General features: G+C 39.4%; 1 protein-coding gene across 2 annotated transcripts in view; it reads left to right on the forward strand.

Moving 5' to 3' along the window:
• Window positions 1–1,188: 1,188 nt before the first annotated feature.
• Window positions 1,189–15,341, forward strand: part of FHIP2A (FHF complex subunit HOOK interacting protein 2A) — a 45,095-nt gene continuing 30,942 nt past the window's right edge. Inside the window, exons 1-5 of one of the 2 annotated variants that reach the window (XM_089509981.1) lie at window positions 1,189–1,461; window positions 10,404–10,482; window positions 11,360–11,529; window positions 14,149–14,253; window positions 14,420–14,542. In XM_089509981.1, the coding sequence (XP_089366107.1) occupies window positions 1,417–1,461; window positions 10,404–10,482; window positions 11,360–11,529; window positions 14,149–14,253; window positions 14,420–14,542 (522 nt within the window). In that variant the 5' untranslated portion in view covers window positions 1,189–1,416. The remainder of the gene's footprint in view (window positions 1,462–10,403; window positions 10,483–11,359; window positions 11,530–14,148; window positions 14,254–14,419; window positions 14,543–15,341) is intronic. The other variant, XM_089509980.1, reaches the window with a different exon arrangement.

The following is a 15,341-nucleotide window of genomic DNA, read 5'->3' on the forward strand; positions in this document are numbered from 1 at the left end:
ATTCAAACTGTGGATGGTTGAATCCATGGATAAAGAATCAGTGGATACAGAGACCTGTCTGTGGTTGGATCTGCGCTTTGGGAATTCCCAATCTGGGAATTGTAGTTTTGCCATAAGAGCCGAAGGCATACCACAGCAACAACAACACACTCAGTCTGCTCCTTCTGTCTGCTTGTCTGGCTGCGACAAGGTGGCCAGATACTGCATCATAACCACAAAGGAGGATAAGGCACCACAAAATGGAGGACACTCAATAAAAATGGAGGGACCTACCAAATAAAAGCTAAAAACACTCATATAAAGTATAAATTCATTCCATGTGGTTTATTTACAGGTATATTGCATAGACAGTACTGCATTTTATTATGTACCGAACCATATTTTTCTGATAAGCCTATCTACCTTAAAAGGCCTTGTTGGCTTGCAATATATATGTACAGAACTCTTCTCAGTCACATGCAAAATGGCGGCTATTTTGGGATTTCTCAGAAGCTTGAAATGTAGGACATGGACTAGTAAAGGAGGACTGAGAGGTTTAGGGGCTGCTGTTGGAGAGGTCCACTGGGTAACCTGAGGTGAATTATGATCTCTGCGAACTATGGAAATCTAAATTACAAGTAAATTATCACTGGCATCATGGCAATCTCAACAATATACTGGGAAGATGTGTGTGTGTGTGTGTTCAAATTGCCAGTTGATATATAGCAGTCCTATCTATCTATCTATCTATCTATCTATCTATCTATCTATCTATCTATCTATCTATCTATCAGAGGGTTTACTTTAGGGTTGCCATATACTAAAAATGACTTGGAGGCACACAACAACAACAACAACAACAACAACAAGGCAGAGAGGTCCACTGGATGACCTTGGGCAAGCACACTCTCTCAGCCTCAGACCTCCCTTGAACAAATCTTGCCAAGAGGGCCCTGTGAGGGTCGCCATAAGACTTGAATAAAGCACAAAACATTGGGTTTCCATTAAACTGCTCTTGAAGGGCTCCTGGACTTCAACTCCCAGAATCCCACGCCATTGGCCAACATGGCCGAGGCTCCTGGGAGCGGAAGTCCACAATCTCTGAAAGGGCAGAGTCTGGGGGAACACAACAGCCACAGACAAGCGCCAGATGAAGCCCAGGCCTGGCTGCTGAGGCTGAGCCTCTGAGGGCGGCTGCCGGGCGGGGAGGTCCTTGGCGGAGGAGGCGGAGGAGGCGGGAGCGAGGCCCGGCGGCGTCGGCGGTGGCCAGTGCCACGGTGTCCCTTCCTTCCTTCCTGGCTGCCTCCGGCCCTTCCTCCCCGCTCGCTCAGCCTCCTCGGAGCCCCGCATGCAGCCCTCACCCTGGAGCGGAGGCGGAGGCGGATCGAGGAGCTCTCGAGGTCCTCCCGGCAACGGCTGGCCCAGTCCAGGGACAGGATGTTCTCCAAGTTCACCTCCATCCTCCAGCACGCCGTCGAGGCGGTAAGGGCGCCGGCGGCAGCGCCATTCACGCGAGGCCGGGGATCCTCTCGGGCCTAGAAGGGGAGGGAGGGAGGGGGCAGCGCTCTCTCTCTCTCTCTCTCTCTCTCTCTCTATATATATATATATATGTGTGTGTGTGTGTATATTAAACATATATGTGTGTGTATTGAAAGTCATTCTTAGGCAGGGTTTACGAAAGAAAATATGTTCAGGGGTAGCCTTTTCTATATATATATATATATATATATATTAGATAGATAATAGACATGTGTGTATATATATATACATATGTATACTCTACACACACAATCTATATCTATATAGGTGGATATGTTTGTATATATATGTATATGTATGTATATATATATATATATGGGTGTGTGTGTGTATGAGAGCCAGTATGGTGTGATTTGAGCATTTAATGTTGACTCTGGAGAACAGGGTTTGTGTTCCCGCTTGGCCATGAAGCCCACTGGCTGACCCTGGGCAAGTCACACTCTCTCAGCCTCAGAGGATGGCAGTGGCAAACCCCCTCTGAAGAAACCTGCCAAGAAAACCCCATGTTAGGTTTAACTTAGGGTTGCCATAAGTTGGAAGTGACTTGAAGGCACACAACAACAAGTGTTTGTGTGCACATGTGTGAGCCAGCGTGATGTTTGAGTATTGGATTATCACTCTGGAGACTAGGTTTCAAATTCTGTCTCAGTTCGTGGAAACCTTGGGCAAGTCATGCTCTCAGCTTCAGAAGATGGCAATGGCAAAACCCCTCCGGAGAAACTTGCCAAGAAAACCCCATGATAGGGTCTCCTTAGGGTTGCCATAAGTCAAAAATGTCTTGAAGGCATGGAACAGCAAATGCATTATGTATGTCTGCTTGCTGCCGAAAGGACAATTAGGGGAGGTGTCTCTGGGGAACCTTTTCTTCTGGTTCTAAAGAAATTGCCTTACAGACCATAACAAATCAGCCCCTACAAGAAATGTTTGCTTTTTGAGCCTTCAACTCTGCATTTTGCCTAAGAGAGAAGACTCTCAGAGTGCAAAAGGGGAACTCTTGTTTTCATATAGGCTTCCTTAGGTCAGAGGTTGTCCCGCATTGGAAAGACTACTACCTGAGCAGTGGGACTTTGAAAAGTATGGATAAAACTGGCTGACAATTGCCTTGCCTGGAAATCTGGGACCTTTTCACACTCTTCTGCTTCAGCTACCATGGCAGCCTCCTGGGATTTCCATTTTGGGGAGGCATATTTAAAATTCTCAGGCAGAAGGCTCTAAGTACAGTGACAACCGAACTCAGGTCTTCCAGGTTTTGGGACTTGAGTTCCCAGAGTCCCAGACCATTGGCCAAGATGGCCGAGTCCAAAACACCCGGAGGCCCAGAATTTGCGAACCGTTTCTCTAGCGCCTCACCACACTACAAACCCCAAGGATATCATAGGATGCCACCATGACAGTTGAAGCACTATCATAGTGCTATAACTGTATACTGTGTTATGCCCTCCTGGCAGGATGGTGATGGAAGGCAGTGATCCAATGGGATATTTAGTGTTTGTCAGAGAGCTCTTGTACCAGTCTATAAATCCCAGGATTCCATAGGATGGAGCCAAGACAGTTAAAGCGGTGTCCAACTGTATTAATTCTGTAGTGTGTCAGTAGCCTAAACTTCATCAAAATCAATAGGACTTACTTCAAGTGTTGTTGTTGTTGTTGTTGTTGTTGTGTGCCTTTAAGTCGTTTCTGACTTATGGTGGCCCTATCATTGAATTTTCTTAGCAGGTTTCTCCAGAGAGGGTTTGCCATCACCATCCTCTGAGGCTAGGATATTGTAATTTGCCCAGAGTCAACTAATGGCTGAGTTGGGATTTGATTCCTGATCTCCCAGTGTCCTAGTCCATGCTCAAACTACTACACCATGCTGGTCCTCTACTTCTGAGCTGACATGGGTTTTTAATAGGGGATAACTACTCTTGGGGAGAGCCTACTTTGGAGACCAGGGTTCAAATCCCACCTTGACCATGGAAACCCACTGGGTGACTTTGGGCAAGTCACATTCTCTCAGCCTCTGAACATGTCTTGCCAAGAATAGCCCATGATATGTTTGCCTTAGGGTCGCCTTTAAGTCAGAAACTACTTGAAGGCACACAGCAGCAACTGATCTTGTAGTTAGGTAAGCCACACATTTCAAGAGCAGTGAGAACTGCAGGGCTGAGATCTGTGTGTGATAAACACATAAGTATTTGAGGAAGGACACACGTGTAAAGAAAGATACACATGGCACCCCACTCTCTGAAAGAAAGCAGCATTTGCCAGTAATAAATTCCATGGCCATGGCATCTTATCTGTGGCAGAAATGGTTTTTCACCAGTCACACATTTGATAAGAATAGGAACATTGTGTAGAAACATATTAATGTACCTATGTAGATATCCTTCATGCAAAGGAGGACTTGGTTGTTTAAGTGGGCCTAAGCCTGCTCTCAGATTCAAGAGCTTTATACACATCTATAAATATACGCAGAGTCTTTTCCCACACCAAAAGATATGCACACATTAGAGAAGCATTTCCACTGTGGGGGAGTGTTCCCACTGTAGTGTCCCAAAGTGAGGGCCATCTACCATCCCTCATATTAGATGCCTTTGGGTGCAAGTTGACATTTCATCATCTGACAGCGTTGCATTATGATAATTGTGCCATTTAGGCAGCAAACTAGTAATATCTGAGAGCCATCAAAACCTGTCAACAGTTTATGCGTTTATAATGAGATAGTTTGATACACCTCAGATATCAGCACTTTTTATTCTCGGCAAAAGTTCATTGTAATTATTCTTTCACCTTCCGTAGGTTAGCTAGGTGATCCCAACTGATTCTGTGACCTGTGGCAAAGAATTCCAAAGGTTGATTATAGGTCTGTGTAAAGTAGGCCTCGTTTTTTAGCAGTTGCATTGCCCTTTAATTTGCTTTAATAGTTCCTTGAATAAGATAACTTTAAAGTGCAGTCTTCAAGCTTTTCATTTTCCCTGTAAATTTGCATGCCTCACTCAGTACAGAACAAACCTGTGATCCCAGAAATAAGTTTATAGAGTGAAGCTTTTCATTAAATAAAACATTGTAAAAACTTAATTTGTATAGACTTTCACCATGTTAACACCTTAATATACCTGATTCAGAATTCCAGTGGACAGTTTCATGTATTGCTCTTAAAAGTATGCTTACTTTATAGATATATGCTTGCTTTTTATATGTTCATATAAATATCTTCATATATGCTTGGGCAAATACATAAATTATATTGTTGGGATTAACTACAGCACTACTTAGAATGGGTCAGAATATACTGGCTAGATATTTTTCTTAGTTACTTCATTTCATTATTTCACTTAAGAAAAAGTTTTTAAAACTATTATTATTATTTACTAGCTGGTTCACATTAAGTACATTTGCAACATATTTTAATCCATTATTTATCTATTCTTGTCACGGTTTCTTTGTATTTAATTCCATTTGTGTACAGTGTACTTAAAATTGTGTACTAATTTCACATATAATTCTAGATTATTACTATTATTGTTAATATGTCCATTCAAGTTGACTCCGACTTCTGGCAACCCTGTCATAGCTTCTTCTTAGCAATATGTATTCAGAGGAGCTTTGCTGTTACTTTTCTCTGAGGCTAAGAGATTGCTTTTGAGCAACCCATTGAATTTCCACAGCTGAGCAAAGACTCAAACCCTGGCTGATGGGAGTCCTGGTCTAACACTCAAACCACTACACCACAGTGGTTCTCTTAATTCTGGATAGTGCACAGTAAAATGCCAGTAAAGCTCAAAAGCAGGCAGCACTTCAGTGTCCTGTTCAACATTATTGTTGATCAACATAAAGTTGAGTCTCAAAGCTGAACACATGATAGGAAATGAGAAAGGTTTGTCTAGCTTTGACTCTAATAGCATTGTGTAGTTTTATCAGCATCATTAAACAATCAAGGCACTATAGTAGATGAAGTCTCTACCTCCAACACTTTTTGTCTCATTTATAATTTTTAAAAAATGAAGTTAGGAATAACTATAAAGCAGGCCAAAATGTATGAAACACTCTCTTATTAAAACAGTAGTATCATAAAGGAAAGATAGTATCATTGAATTTTGTGTGTTTTTCTATTGTTCACTACTGAAATATTCTTGCTGCAGCTTGACCTATGAAAGGACTACTAGAGTTCAATGGGATTGATTACAAATAGTCTGTACTGGATATTGTGTTCTCAGAAATTGAATATGTGCAATGGTACACTTTGCTAAATACATGTCCACATTATATTTCTTCCAGATCATGAACACTAATCACATCTCTTAACTTTGTTAGAGATGTGATTAGAAGCTACAAATAGGTTAAAAGGAAAGAGTTATAGCCAACCCTTAGGCATCAAAATCAATGGGCTTAGCTGTGCATAAAGCAAAAGACCTCTTCAGAGATACATTTCAAAGATTCTTACAACAATGTTTGTGCAGGCATTTAAATGTTGATGTATGTATGTATAAATTCCTGCAGGCTTTGCTATCCAGATCTCAGTTCTTTCTGCAAGTCACTCCTAATGTTGAAGTCAAGATCTGGTACTGTCACTTAACTCCATATTCAGGAATGCCAGATGTTGACACATGATATCAAATCAGGCAGACGTCATATTTATTAGAAATGGCAGCCTGTCTGCGATAATACTAGAAGTGAAGACCTGCTGTCGTACTGTTTTGTAAAATACTGTGAAAAATGTCAGCAGAAATAGATAGTGTTAAAAATAATATTAGAACTAAGGGAAGGATCTAACCTTTCAAGTGGATTTTTATTAGATTATTCAGCAGATTAAGCACTTGGATGAATGGATCTGTTAAATATCTTCCCCTTAACTAATAGGATGTGTACTCAAAAGTAAGTACCACGTCCATAGTGATGATCCCCCCAGTAACTTTGTATATCAAGGATGACAAAGTGTGGTCCTCCAGATATTAGTGGGGTAAAACTGCCAGCAGTCATAGCCAGGGGTGAGGAACGCTTGGAGCTGAAAGGATTTGGCAGCCAAAAACAGATACTGTTAATTTTTAAGCAGTTATTTATTCCAATACAATAATTGACAAAACCATGAATGGCAGGCACCATCTTAGAGGAGGCATTCTACAAGAAGATGTCAGTTCTATACATGTGCACATTAACAAAAATAAGTATATTCCTTTTTGGTAGTCCTGTCTTTTGAACACGTATCTGCATTCAGATTGAATCAATGGATTAGTCAACTAACATAATATACAATTAATGACAGCTCTTTTGTAGCTTGATCATTATTGAGTATTGGTAATGGTGTTACTGTATTGATGATCTTTGCTCATTGGAACTCTAGGGTCTATTGACACATGTTGTGCTATAGGGTAGATCTCTTGTCTTTAAGGGGGAAAAGTGCTTCCCCAAATGATATATATTTTGGCTCAACCTTCTGAGGTTCCAATCTCACAAAGGGATCAAGAAATTGGGATGCCTCTTGAGGGAACAAATTAAACTTTCCATTTCTAAAACATTGAAAATACCAATATCAAATGGCCTTGCTAGTTGGTTGGCTCTAAACTTCTTTGTTTTTAAAAAACAGTTTTCCCCTTACTTTTGGGGTGGTAGGCCTACACAGATCTGCACACTGTGTTCTGACAATGCTGAGAATGCATGTGTTTTGTTAGAAAGCTGAAGGAAATGACCAAGAATTATTTTTCTGACTACTAAAAAGGGAATTTTGAATTTTAAGCAGCTCTGGGATACAGAGGAATTTGACAGATACTACAGCTGTTCAGCTTTGTTTAGCATGCTGTTGGTAAAGACAAAAAATCTTTAACAGAGGGAAACTGGGAGACTTAAAGAGCTGCCAGTCTGTTGAAGGTTGCATTGTTTGAGAAGGTCAGGGTCAAGAAAATCTGCTGCTGACTATGTAGGTGAATTATTACTTTCAGGAGAAATGGAACTAGCAACCTGATACATTTTATGACCCCCAAATTAGTTTCAAAAGTTATGAGAACTGAATAAAAGCCAAGAGCAAAAGTGCATCCATCACAGGTCAGTTTTTAATATTGCCCATTTGTTGACCCTTCCTGTGCAATTTGTGGCCTGAAAAGCTCACAGAAGAAGCTCTTCATTTTCAAAGTGGAGGGAGGTTGAGCACCTAACCAGTCACAAATTGGTTTATTTTAATAGTAACATTAGTAGTAGTGACCCAGGAACAAACTACAAACAAGCTGGACCTATAAAATGTTATTCTTTTATATTTATTTCTTCAGTGTTACTTAGCAGTATAATTTAATTGCCAATTTAGTAAAAAGCTTTGCACTGTAGCAGTTTAGGAATGATCAGAATGCTAATGGGTTGTAGTCAGTTGATGTAACCCTATTGATATACATGTTCTTTAACCCAGCAAAGATTTTATCAACAAAATGGGGGGGGGGGTTTGTATGATTTTTTTCAGTAATTCTTCCTCCCCGTGAATCACTTAGATTTACCCCAAATCTGCTCTGGTGGTTTGTGGAGTCACTTGGAATAGCATAGGACATACTATGAGGTTGAATGCGAGAAGAGATAATGAAAAACTGCTTTCCTTCTGCTGATGAAAGACTTGCTGATGGAAAACTCTGTTGGATCAGGATTGCATGATCTTGTTTGGATACAACTCATTGATCCAGCAAAGAACACAGACACATTTACATATGTGACCCATCCATGTCGGTGCTATCACATTTGCAAAAGTGCCCCTTTAGATCTCCTTAATTGAATAAAGAGCCGTCCTGCAAGAATCAAATACTTCTGTAAGATTTCTATATGGGAAATTTCTGCATAATATGGAAGAACCCTTCAGCAAACCAGTTGGAGTATTTTAATCTATCAGTATTTTAGTTACTCTTTCTCTGTACTGTGGATAGACATAAATTTTCTTTCTTTATTAAAATGTTTGTGACCCAACCACTAGTCAGAGATTGCAAGGCAAAGCAGAACAACAATCCTTTTTTAAAAACATAAAAGTATTCAACATTTTAAAACAATTAAAAAGTTTATAACATTTTAAAATTGTTTAAAACAATATAAAACAAGTTCAGGAATAGAATTTCACAATCTTATCACTCCATGATCTCTAGGCCACAACTTCAGTAAATTTTCACTTGGTATCAAAGTGAAGCCAATATCTGCCAAGAGAGGAGAGTATTCTAAAGTCATGGCGATGGACATGAATTTCCTTCCCCAGCAACTCTAGGAAAAGACCAGACCTAGTGAAGTTAGGATCCAACTTTATTGAAAGAAATGTATTTCTGTCCCACACCCTGGCAGGGCAGAACAGAACAGGGCCCTGACATCAGCATCCTTGCATTCTAGTACAGTCAGCTCTCCATATCTATAGATTCTTTCTCCATGGATTCAACCATCCATAGCTTGAAAATCTTCAATCTGTCTCTATCTGTCAGCCCTGGTGGCGCAGTGGTTAAAGTCTGTACTGTGGCCACTCACTCAAAACCATAAGGTTGCAAGTTCAGTACCAGCAAAAGGGCGCAAGCTTGACTCAGGCTTGCATCCTTCCGAGGTCACTAAAATGAGTAACCAGATTGTTGGGGGCAATTAGCTTACAGTTGTAAACTGCTTAGACACTGCTAGTTCAGTATGAAATGGTATATAAATGAAGCTGTTTGTTTGTCTGACTGACTGACTATTCCAAAAAGCAAAGTTTGATTTTTGCCATTTAATATAAGGAACACCATTTTACTATACTATTGTATTTAATGCGACTTGAGCATCCATGGATTTTGGTATCCAAGGAGGGGGTCTTGGAACGAAACCCCAATGGATACCAAGGGCCCTCAGTAGTTTGCTAAGATTGCCAAGTCAGTATTGCAAAGTGCTTGTGATGAGAACATTCCATCAAGTTAACAGATTTGATAGACATTTTAACTATAGACTAGGCATCAGTTGGTCATGCAGAGCTGCTAATAAGTTAAACCATTCTCTAGTGCCTGCCAAATAACCCATTCCCCAGTCTCTCAACAGCATAGGGAACAAGATATACCATGTAACCTTCACAATGTTAGCTTGTTCTACTACAGGAAATTTCAAAGATACACAATTAAGAAAATATGCAAGCATTTTTCTGGGTTAGCTCATGAGAAGCCATACAAGTACTCCTTTCATACTCCCCTCTTTTTCAGTTGAAAAAACCTCTATTTTAGGAAGAACAAGTATACAAAGTATACATACTAGTTACATAAACATATCCTCTTTAGGAATTTCTAGAGAGTAGGGCACCTCATTTTCTGCAGGCCAATTACAGGTAAATTGCAGGTTGCCCTCAGAAGTATTTTTTGTGAAGATTATGTGTCCATTACCAATGCAGAAGTGATTAGGGCCAAAAGTGCCCATGTTGGTGTATCAGACATCTCAACAACTTGTACTTTTGGCCAGATATTCATGAGCATAGCCTTCTTGCAGATAAGACCTTTCAAGAGTATTAAGCTGACTTTGAGATGAGAATCTCACAGTCCACATGGAATCTGCCTCTAGTGCTGGTGTAGAGATGGACATTGCCATATTGTGTTTCTTTATGGATTCAAAAGTGAACCCAGACCTGACTTTCATTTCCCATATAGGCCCTCCATGTGCTAGGAAAAGAACTCTTCATTCTCTATATTCCCATTTTAACAACAATACAAATTGTGATAGTAAAGGATCTATAGCTTGAAATGGAAGCATTTCTCTAGTTGGTTGGGGGTACCAGGATGGCATACATGAGAAGGCCTGATCTTCTCTCTCCATTAAACCATAAGTACAATTCCAGTATTATGTACTATTGAGGGTCTGACTAATGTCCTGTGTGTGCTGAACATATAACTTGGAGAAAAACTATGGGGACTATCTTATGCCTGTTCTCTATTACCCTTTTCCAGCTTGCACCATCTCTTCCATTACAAGAAGATTTTGTTTACCACTGGAAGGCTATTACACATTACTACATAGAAACATCAGGTGAGAAAAGTTAGATTATACTCTCCATATCAATATCCATATATACATCTGAAGTATATGAATGGGAATACTTGGTTGTCACTTAAAATGTTGCTCTGGGAAACAATAAAATTCAGAGGGCTGTAGTGGGTGGGCCTTGCAGGTAACACTTTGTAGCTACTTCTAAAATACATTCAGTGGTACTAACACAGAGATCTGAGCTCTTTAGATGTTGCAATTTGTCCTATGACCTTGTTCCTCTGCAGTCAAATGACAGTTATTTGTGGAGATTGCATAAGAGGGAATAGCTAGCTTGCCTCTGGATTATTTATATGTTTTCAGCATGGCAGTAAAAATTGCCTGCAGATTCATCATACAAAATTACATTACCTTTGCTTTCACAGTCTCCTGAAAATAAATACAGTTTTCTGGAAATAAATGAATGCAACATAGACTACAGTTATATTAATTTCTGCCAGTATAAGGCTAGAATAAAAAAAAAATCCTTTCACATAAATTAACTGATGTTTTACACTGTGATTTAACACATGAAAATGGCTGTACAAATGTAAATAATGCATAGGCACCCTATAATTAAAAGCTCAATCGTCTTGTTTCTATCCATTTTGTATAGCTTTAGTGCTAGTTATTTAAAATGTATAGCAGAAATTCACAGTCATCCTTGTTCATTTTAATATGAATTGAAATGCCATGTGTGCACACCAGTTTTAAAGCTTAGGTAAAGTAATAACTATATTCTTGTTCCTTTCTGTTTTTCTGATTACAAGTGCAATTAAACACAGTTACATAAGAAAAAAATAAGAGGTGGATTGACAGTGGCAGTATAATATTTAACTGAGAATGGAAGCTGTATTTTTAATGGAGACTCTTTCCATAGATGATAAAGCCCCTGTGACAGATACCAACATTCCATCTCACCTGGAGCAGATGCTCGATATTTTAGTTCAGGAAGAAAATGAAAGAGAGTCTGGGGAAACAGGGCCTTGCATGGAGTATCTGCTACATCACAAGATCTTAGAGACTTTGTATACTCTGGGCAAGGCTGATGTAAGTATTACAGGTTCTGAATTTATTTGGATATGATTTTGCTTGTTTAATTTGTGTAGTTTCTTTCAGTCCTTTTTTCCTAGGCCTTCTCATACAAATGGTATTTTGTTGTATTGGACACAAATGTTGTGTTAAAAGTGTTAACTCAGTGCTACTGCTGATGGATATTGGTGTGTGTAACGACCTGAAAAGTATGGGTCCTGGGAGTTGTGTTGCATTATACATTACTGGTACTCTGGTCAATAGAATTTGTTGTATCCATCTAGTTTTTAAATCTTTCCCAACAGTTGACAAAATTGTACTACGTTTTAATGCACAAGAGTTAGAAATTATTTCAGGATTTTTAGATGCTGTCGTATTTAATGTCTCAGATTGTGTGCCCCTTAGTTTTGACCAGCCTTTGCTGTAATAAGCAGTTTGTGGTTGACTTGAATGGGTGTTACCTGGAGATGCAACCAATCTAACTGTCACACTTTTCAAGGTACATGCAGAATAAAGGCTTGGTGAATAGGAAGGTGGCTGTACTGCTATGACATTTTTGGAAAGCTCTGTGTAGACTGGTGTAATAGAAATACAACACAATCCTTAAGAAGCAGAGCCCTCCCTCCATGGCATCTGTCTCCATCCGGCCTGGGAGGGAGTGAAAAGACAGGCCCAACACAATTGGGCCTATCCTTAAGAAGCAGTGCTGTCCCTCTATGGCATCTGTCTCCATCCGGCCTGGGAAGGAGTGAAAAGACAGGCCCAATGCCATTGGGCTTGTCCTTAAGAAGAAGAGCCCTCCCTCCAGTCCATCTGCCATGGTCCAGGTCTCAGACGGAGAGAAGAACCACTGGACCTGATCTCCTTCTGCACCACCATTCCCTTCTCCGTTTGTGTCATGTCTTTTTAGATTGTAAACCTGAGGGCAGAGAACCGTCTAATTAAAAATAATAATTGTAAGCCACTCTGATAGCCTTTAGGGCTGAAGAGTGGGGTATAAATACCATAATAAATAGGATTAACAGAAAATCTGACGACCTTTCCTCTGCATAGTGTGCCTTATGACTTTTGTTAGGTTTTTCTGCAAGCATGTTAAGAGCAGGTTGACTCTAATCCACTTCCATTCATAGCAGGACAATTAAAACTGTTTCCATACATTGATGGTGGTACATTACAGTCCTCTATATCTCACTTGGAAGAATGGAAAGACCCAATAGACATGGATCCAACAAACAGGAATGTAAAGTGTTAAATTTTCAAAGAATGTTGTACAGCAGGAGTGGGAAAAGTATGAGCTTGCCTAGGGATATGGGGAACTTCACCTGCACCAAGTGCAAGTTGGTGGCCCTCTTAGAAGAGAAAGTACAGCAGCTGGAGGCCCAGGTATCTACACTTCAGCATCATGGGGAGCAAGAGGTTTTCCTGACCAGAACGGACCAGACGGTCCTGGACGGGAAACACACAGAGGAAGTTGCTGGGGAGGAGGAGGTCACTTCACATACAACAGAAGTAGATGGTTGGAGGAGGGTCACACACAGAAGTAGGGAAACCAGGGAACATTCGGTGAGCTTGCAGCTACAGAATCGATTTGGGCTGGTAAATAGTCACCTTAGGCGGCCCTGCTGCAACCCCAAGGCAGCTTCAAGCCACTCTGGGTGTGAGGCATCAAATGTCATGCCCCTGGAACATCTTGAAGTCACCCACGTCTGGTTGGCTGAGTGACCTCCGGGCGTCTTGGGAGCCTGCGGTGTCAAAGCTTTCCTGGCCAGTCTGCTCCGGCTTAAAGTTATGATCCTATTATAGCATGGAGCCTCCCAGACTCACCCCTGCAGACCAGACTAATAACTTAAGAACCTAATTCTAATTGTTTGCTGTAACTGAGCTGATACAAAAAAAGGTTCACTTAGGCTTTACTTATCTGGATTATTATATATTAATTGTTTGACCAATTTATGTGTTGTTTTATTTTACAAAATGTGGAATTCATTAATATAAACCCAATTGCATATTTAAAAAAAGACTGGGTGTTCTTTACAAAGCTAATCATGGCAAAACAGGAATTTCTGTAATTATCGTTAACAGCACTTGTTCTCTTGGTAAAATCTTTTAAGCTTTCCTACCTTGGTAACCCTGTTCCTCTCCTGCATAGCACTTCAAGTCTTGTATGCATATTATAGCTCTTAATTTATTTGTATGCCACTTGTATGTACAAGTTTGTTCCCAAAATGATTTGCAATGGATCAGGTGAAGACCAATAAAATATAACCGTTCAAAACATAGCACATTATACAATGTGAATAACCATGTCAATAATTTTCAATAATTTGAAATGTTAGCAACAGTTTGTGGTACAACTAAGGGAACCATATTAGGCAATACTTTATGTAGATTTGCAGTTATTTCTAAATCTTTGTCCATGTTTGAAATGTATTAACTGCATAATATAACATTGAAGAAGCTGGTCACCTGATTTAGTTCTTATGTTTTATATCAGCTCCCTTTAATGTACAATTAATCCAATTTGAATATATTTTGTGTATTTGTCATTAAACTAATGTTTCTATGCTTTGTTATTTTTCTCTTTATCAGTTTCCACATCTTTTTAAATACCATATTTATTTTTTCTCTTTTTTCTAGTGCCCTCCTGGAATGAAACAGCAAGTTTTATCTTTTTATACAAAACTTCTGGGAAGAATACAGCAACCTTTGCTTCCACACATAAATGTACACAGACCTGTGCAGGTACTCAATTGATTTTAAAAGGACATTTTTAAAGAATTGAATGCCTATTAATATTTGGTATAATGTTTGAGTTTTCTTGTTGATAACAAAATTCTACAGTATACTTATTGCATTTTATTGGCTTTATATTTTCTGTACATTAACTGTTATTAATTAATTTTGACAGAAATTAATCAGACTTTGTGGTGAAGTCCTGGCAACACCCACAGAAAATGAAGAGATCCATTTTCTTTGCACAGTGTGTGCAAAGCTGAAACAAGATCCATACTTGGTTAACTTCTTCCTTGAGGTGGGTAAACCCCATTGCTTGCTAATGGATTTTTATTATGGAAAATATATGCTAGGTGGAATATAGCAGAATTTTCCAAACTAGAACTTTTTAAAGAATAATTTTATACCAGTTTTATATCTTGGTAAGGCAGTATATCCATTGATTTTAAACTGTTTTTGCAATTAAGTATGAGGTACTTCTCTCCTTGTTTTTCTACAAGAGTAAAATTAGATTTGTTCAGGCCTTCTTGGACATTCTTATAAATTTCTTCTGCTTTGACTCTCATATGTCTTGCAAAATCTCACTCATTACTGCATTAGTATCCCTTCAACTTCCATGTAGTTATTTTCAAATTACTTATAGAAGCACCTTTGATATGGGTTGGAAAGGACACTCTGATAGTGCTTCCCTGAACAAAGTAACTCAACACTATTGTTATTTACTCAGCATTACCTCCTGAGATAATGTTTTCAGTGGAATCAAACAAAGAATTAAATTACTTTAAATACCTGTCATATATAGATTATGCTCCCCTTGTAATTTCAGAATATTTATCCCCCAATATAAGCTTGTTTTACCTTCACCTACAAAGATGTGAACATCAGTCTAGAGAGGAAAACAGTACAGTGCTCACTCCCATAATATCCCAATAGATGCTTCCATAGGCCTTGGAATTGGTACTCTTGCTACCAACTATCCAGAAGTGCACTATATCAGTAGTAGGTGCAGTTGACTGTTGGGTTATGGCTACAGTCTTGGGAAACATTTTGAAGAATCTCTTGTTCAGCAATAAAGAATAATATTACCACAGAATGCA

This window comes from Sceloporus occidentalis, unplaced genomic scaffold (genome assembly GCF_023333645.1).
Source record: "Sceloporus occidentalis isolate IW3139 unplaced genomic scaffold, rSceOcc1.0.p SCAF_2, whole genome shotgun sequence".
Taxonomy (NCBI): domain Eukaryota; kingdom Metazoa; phylum Chordata; class Lepidosauria; order Squamata; family Phrynosomatidae; genus Sceloporus; species Sceloporus occidentalis.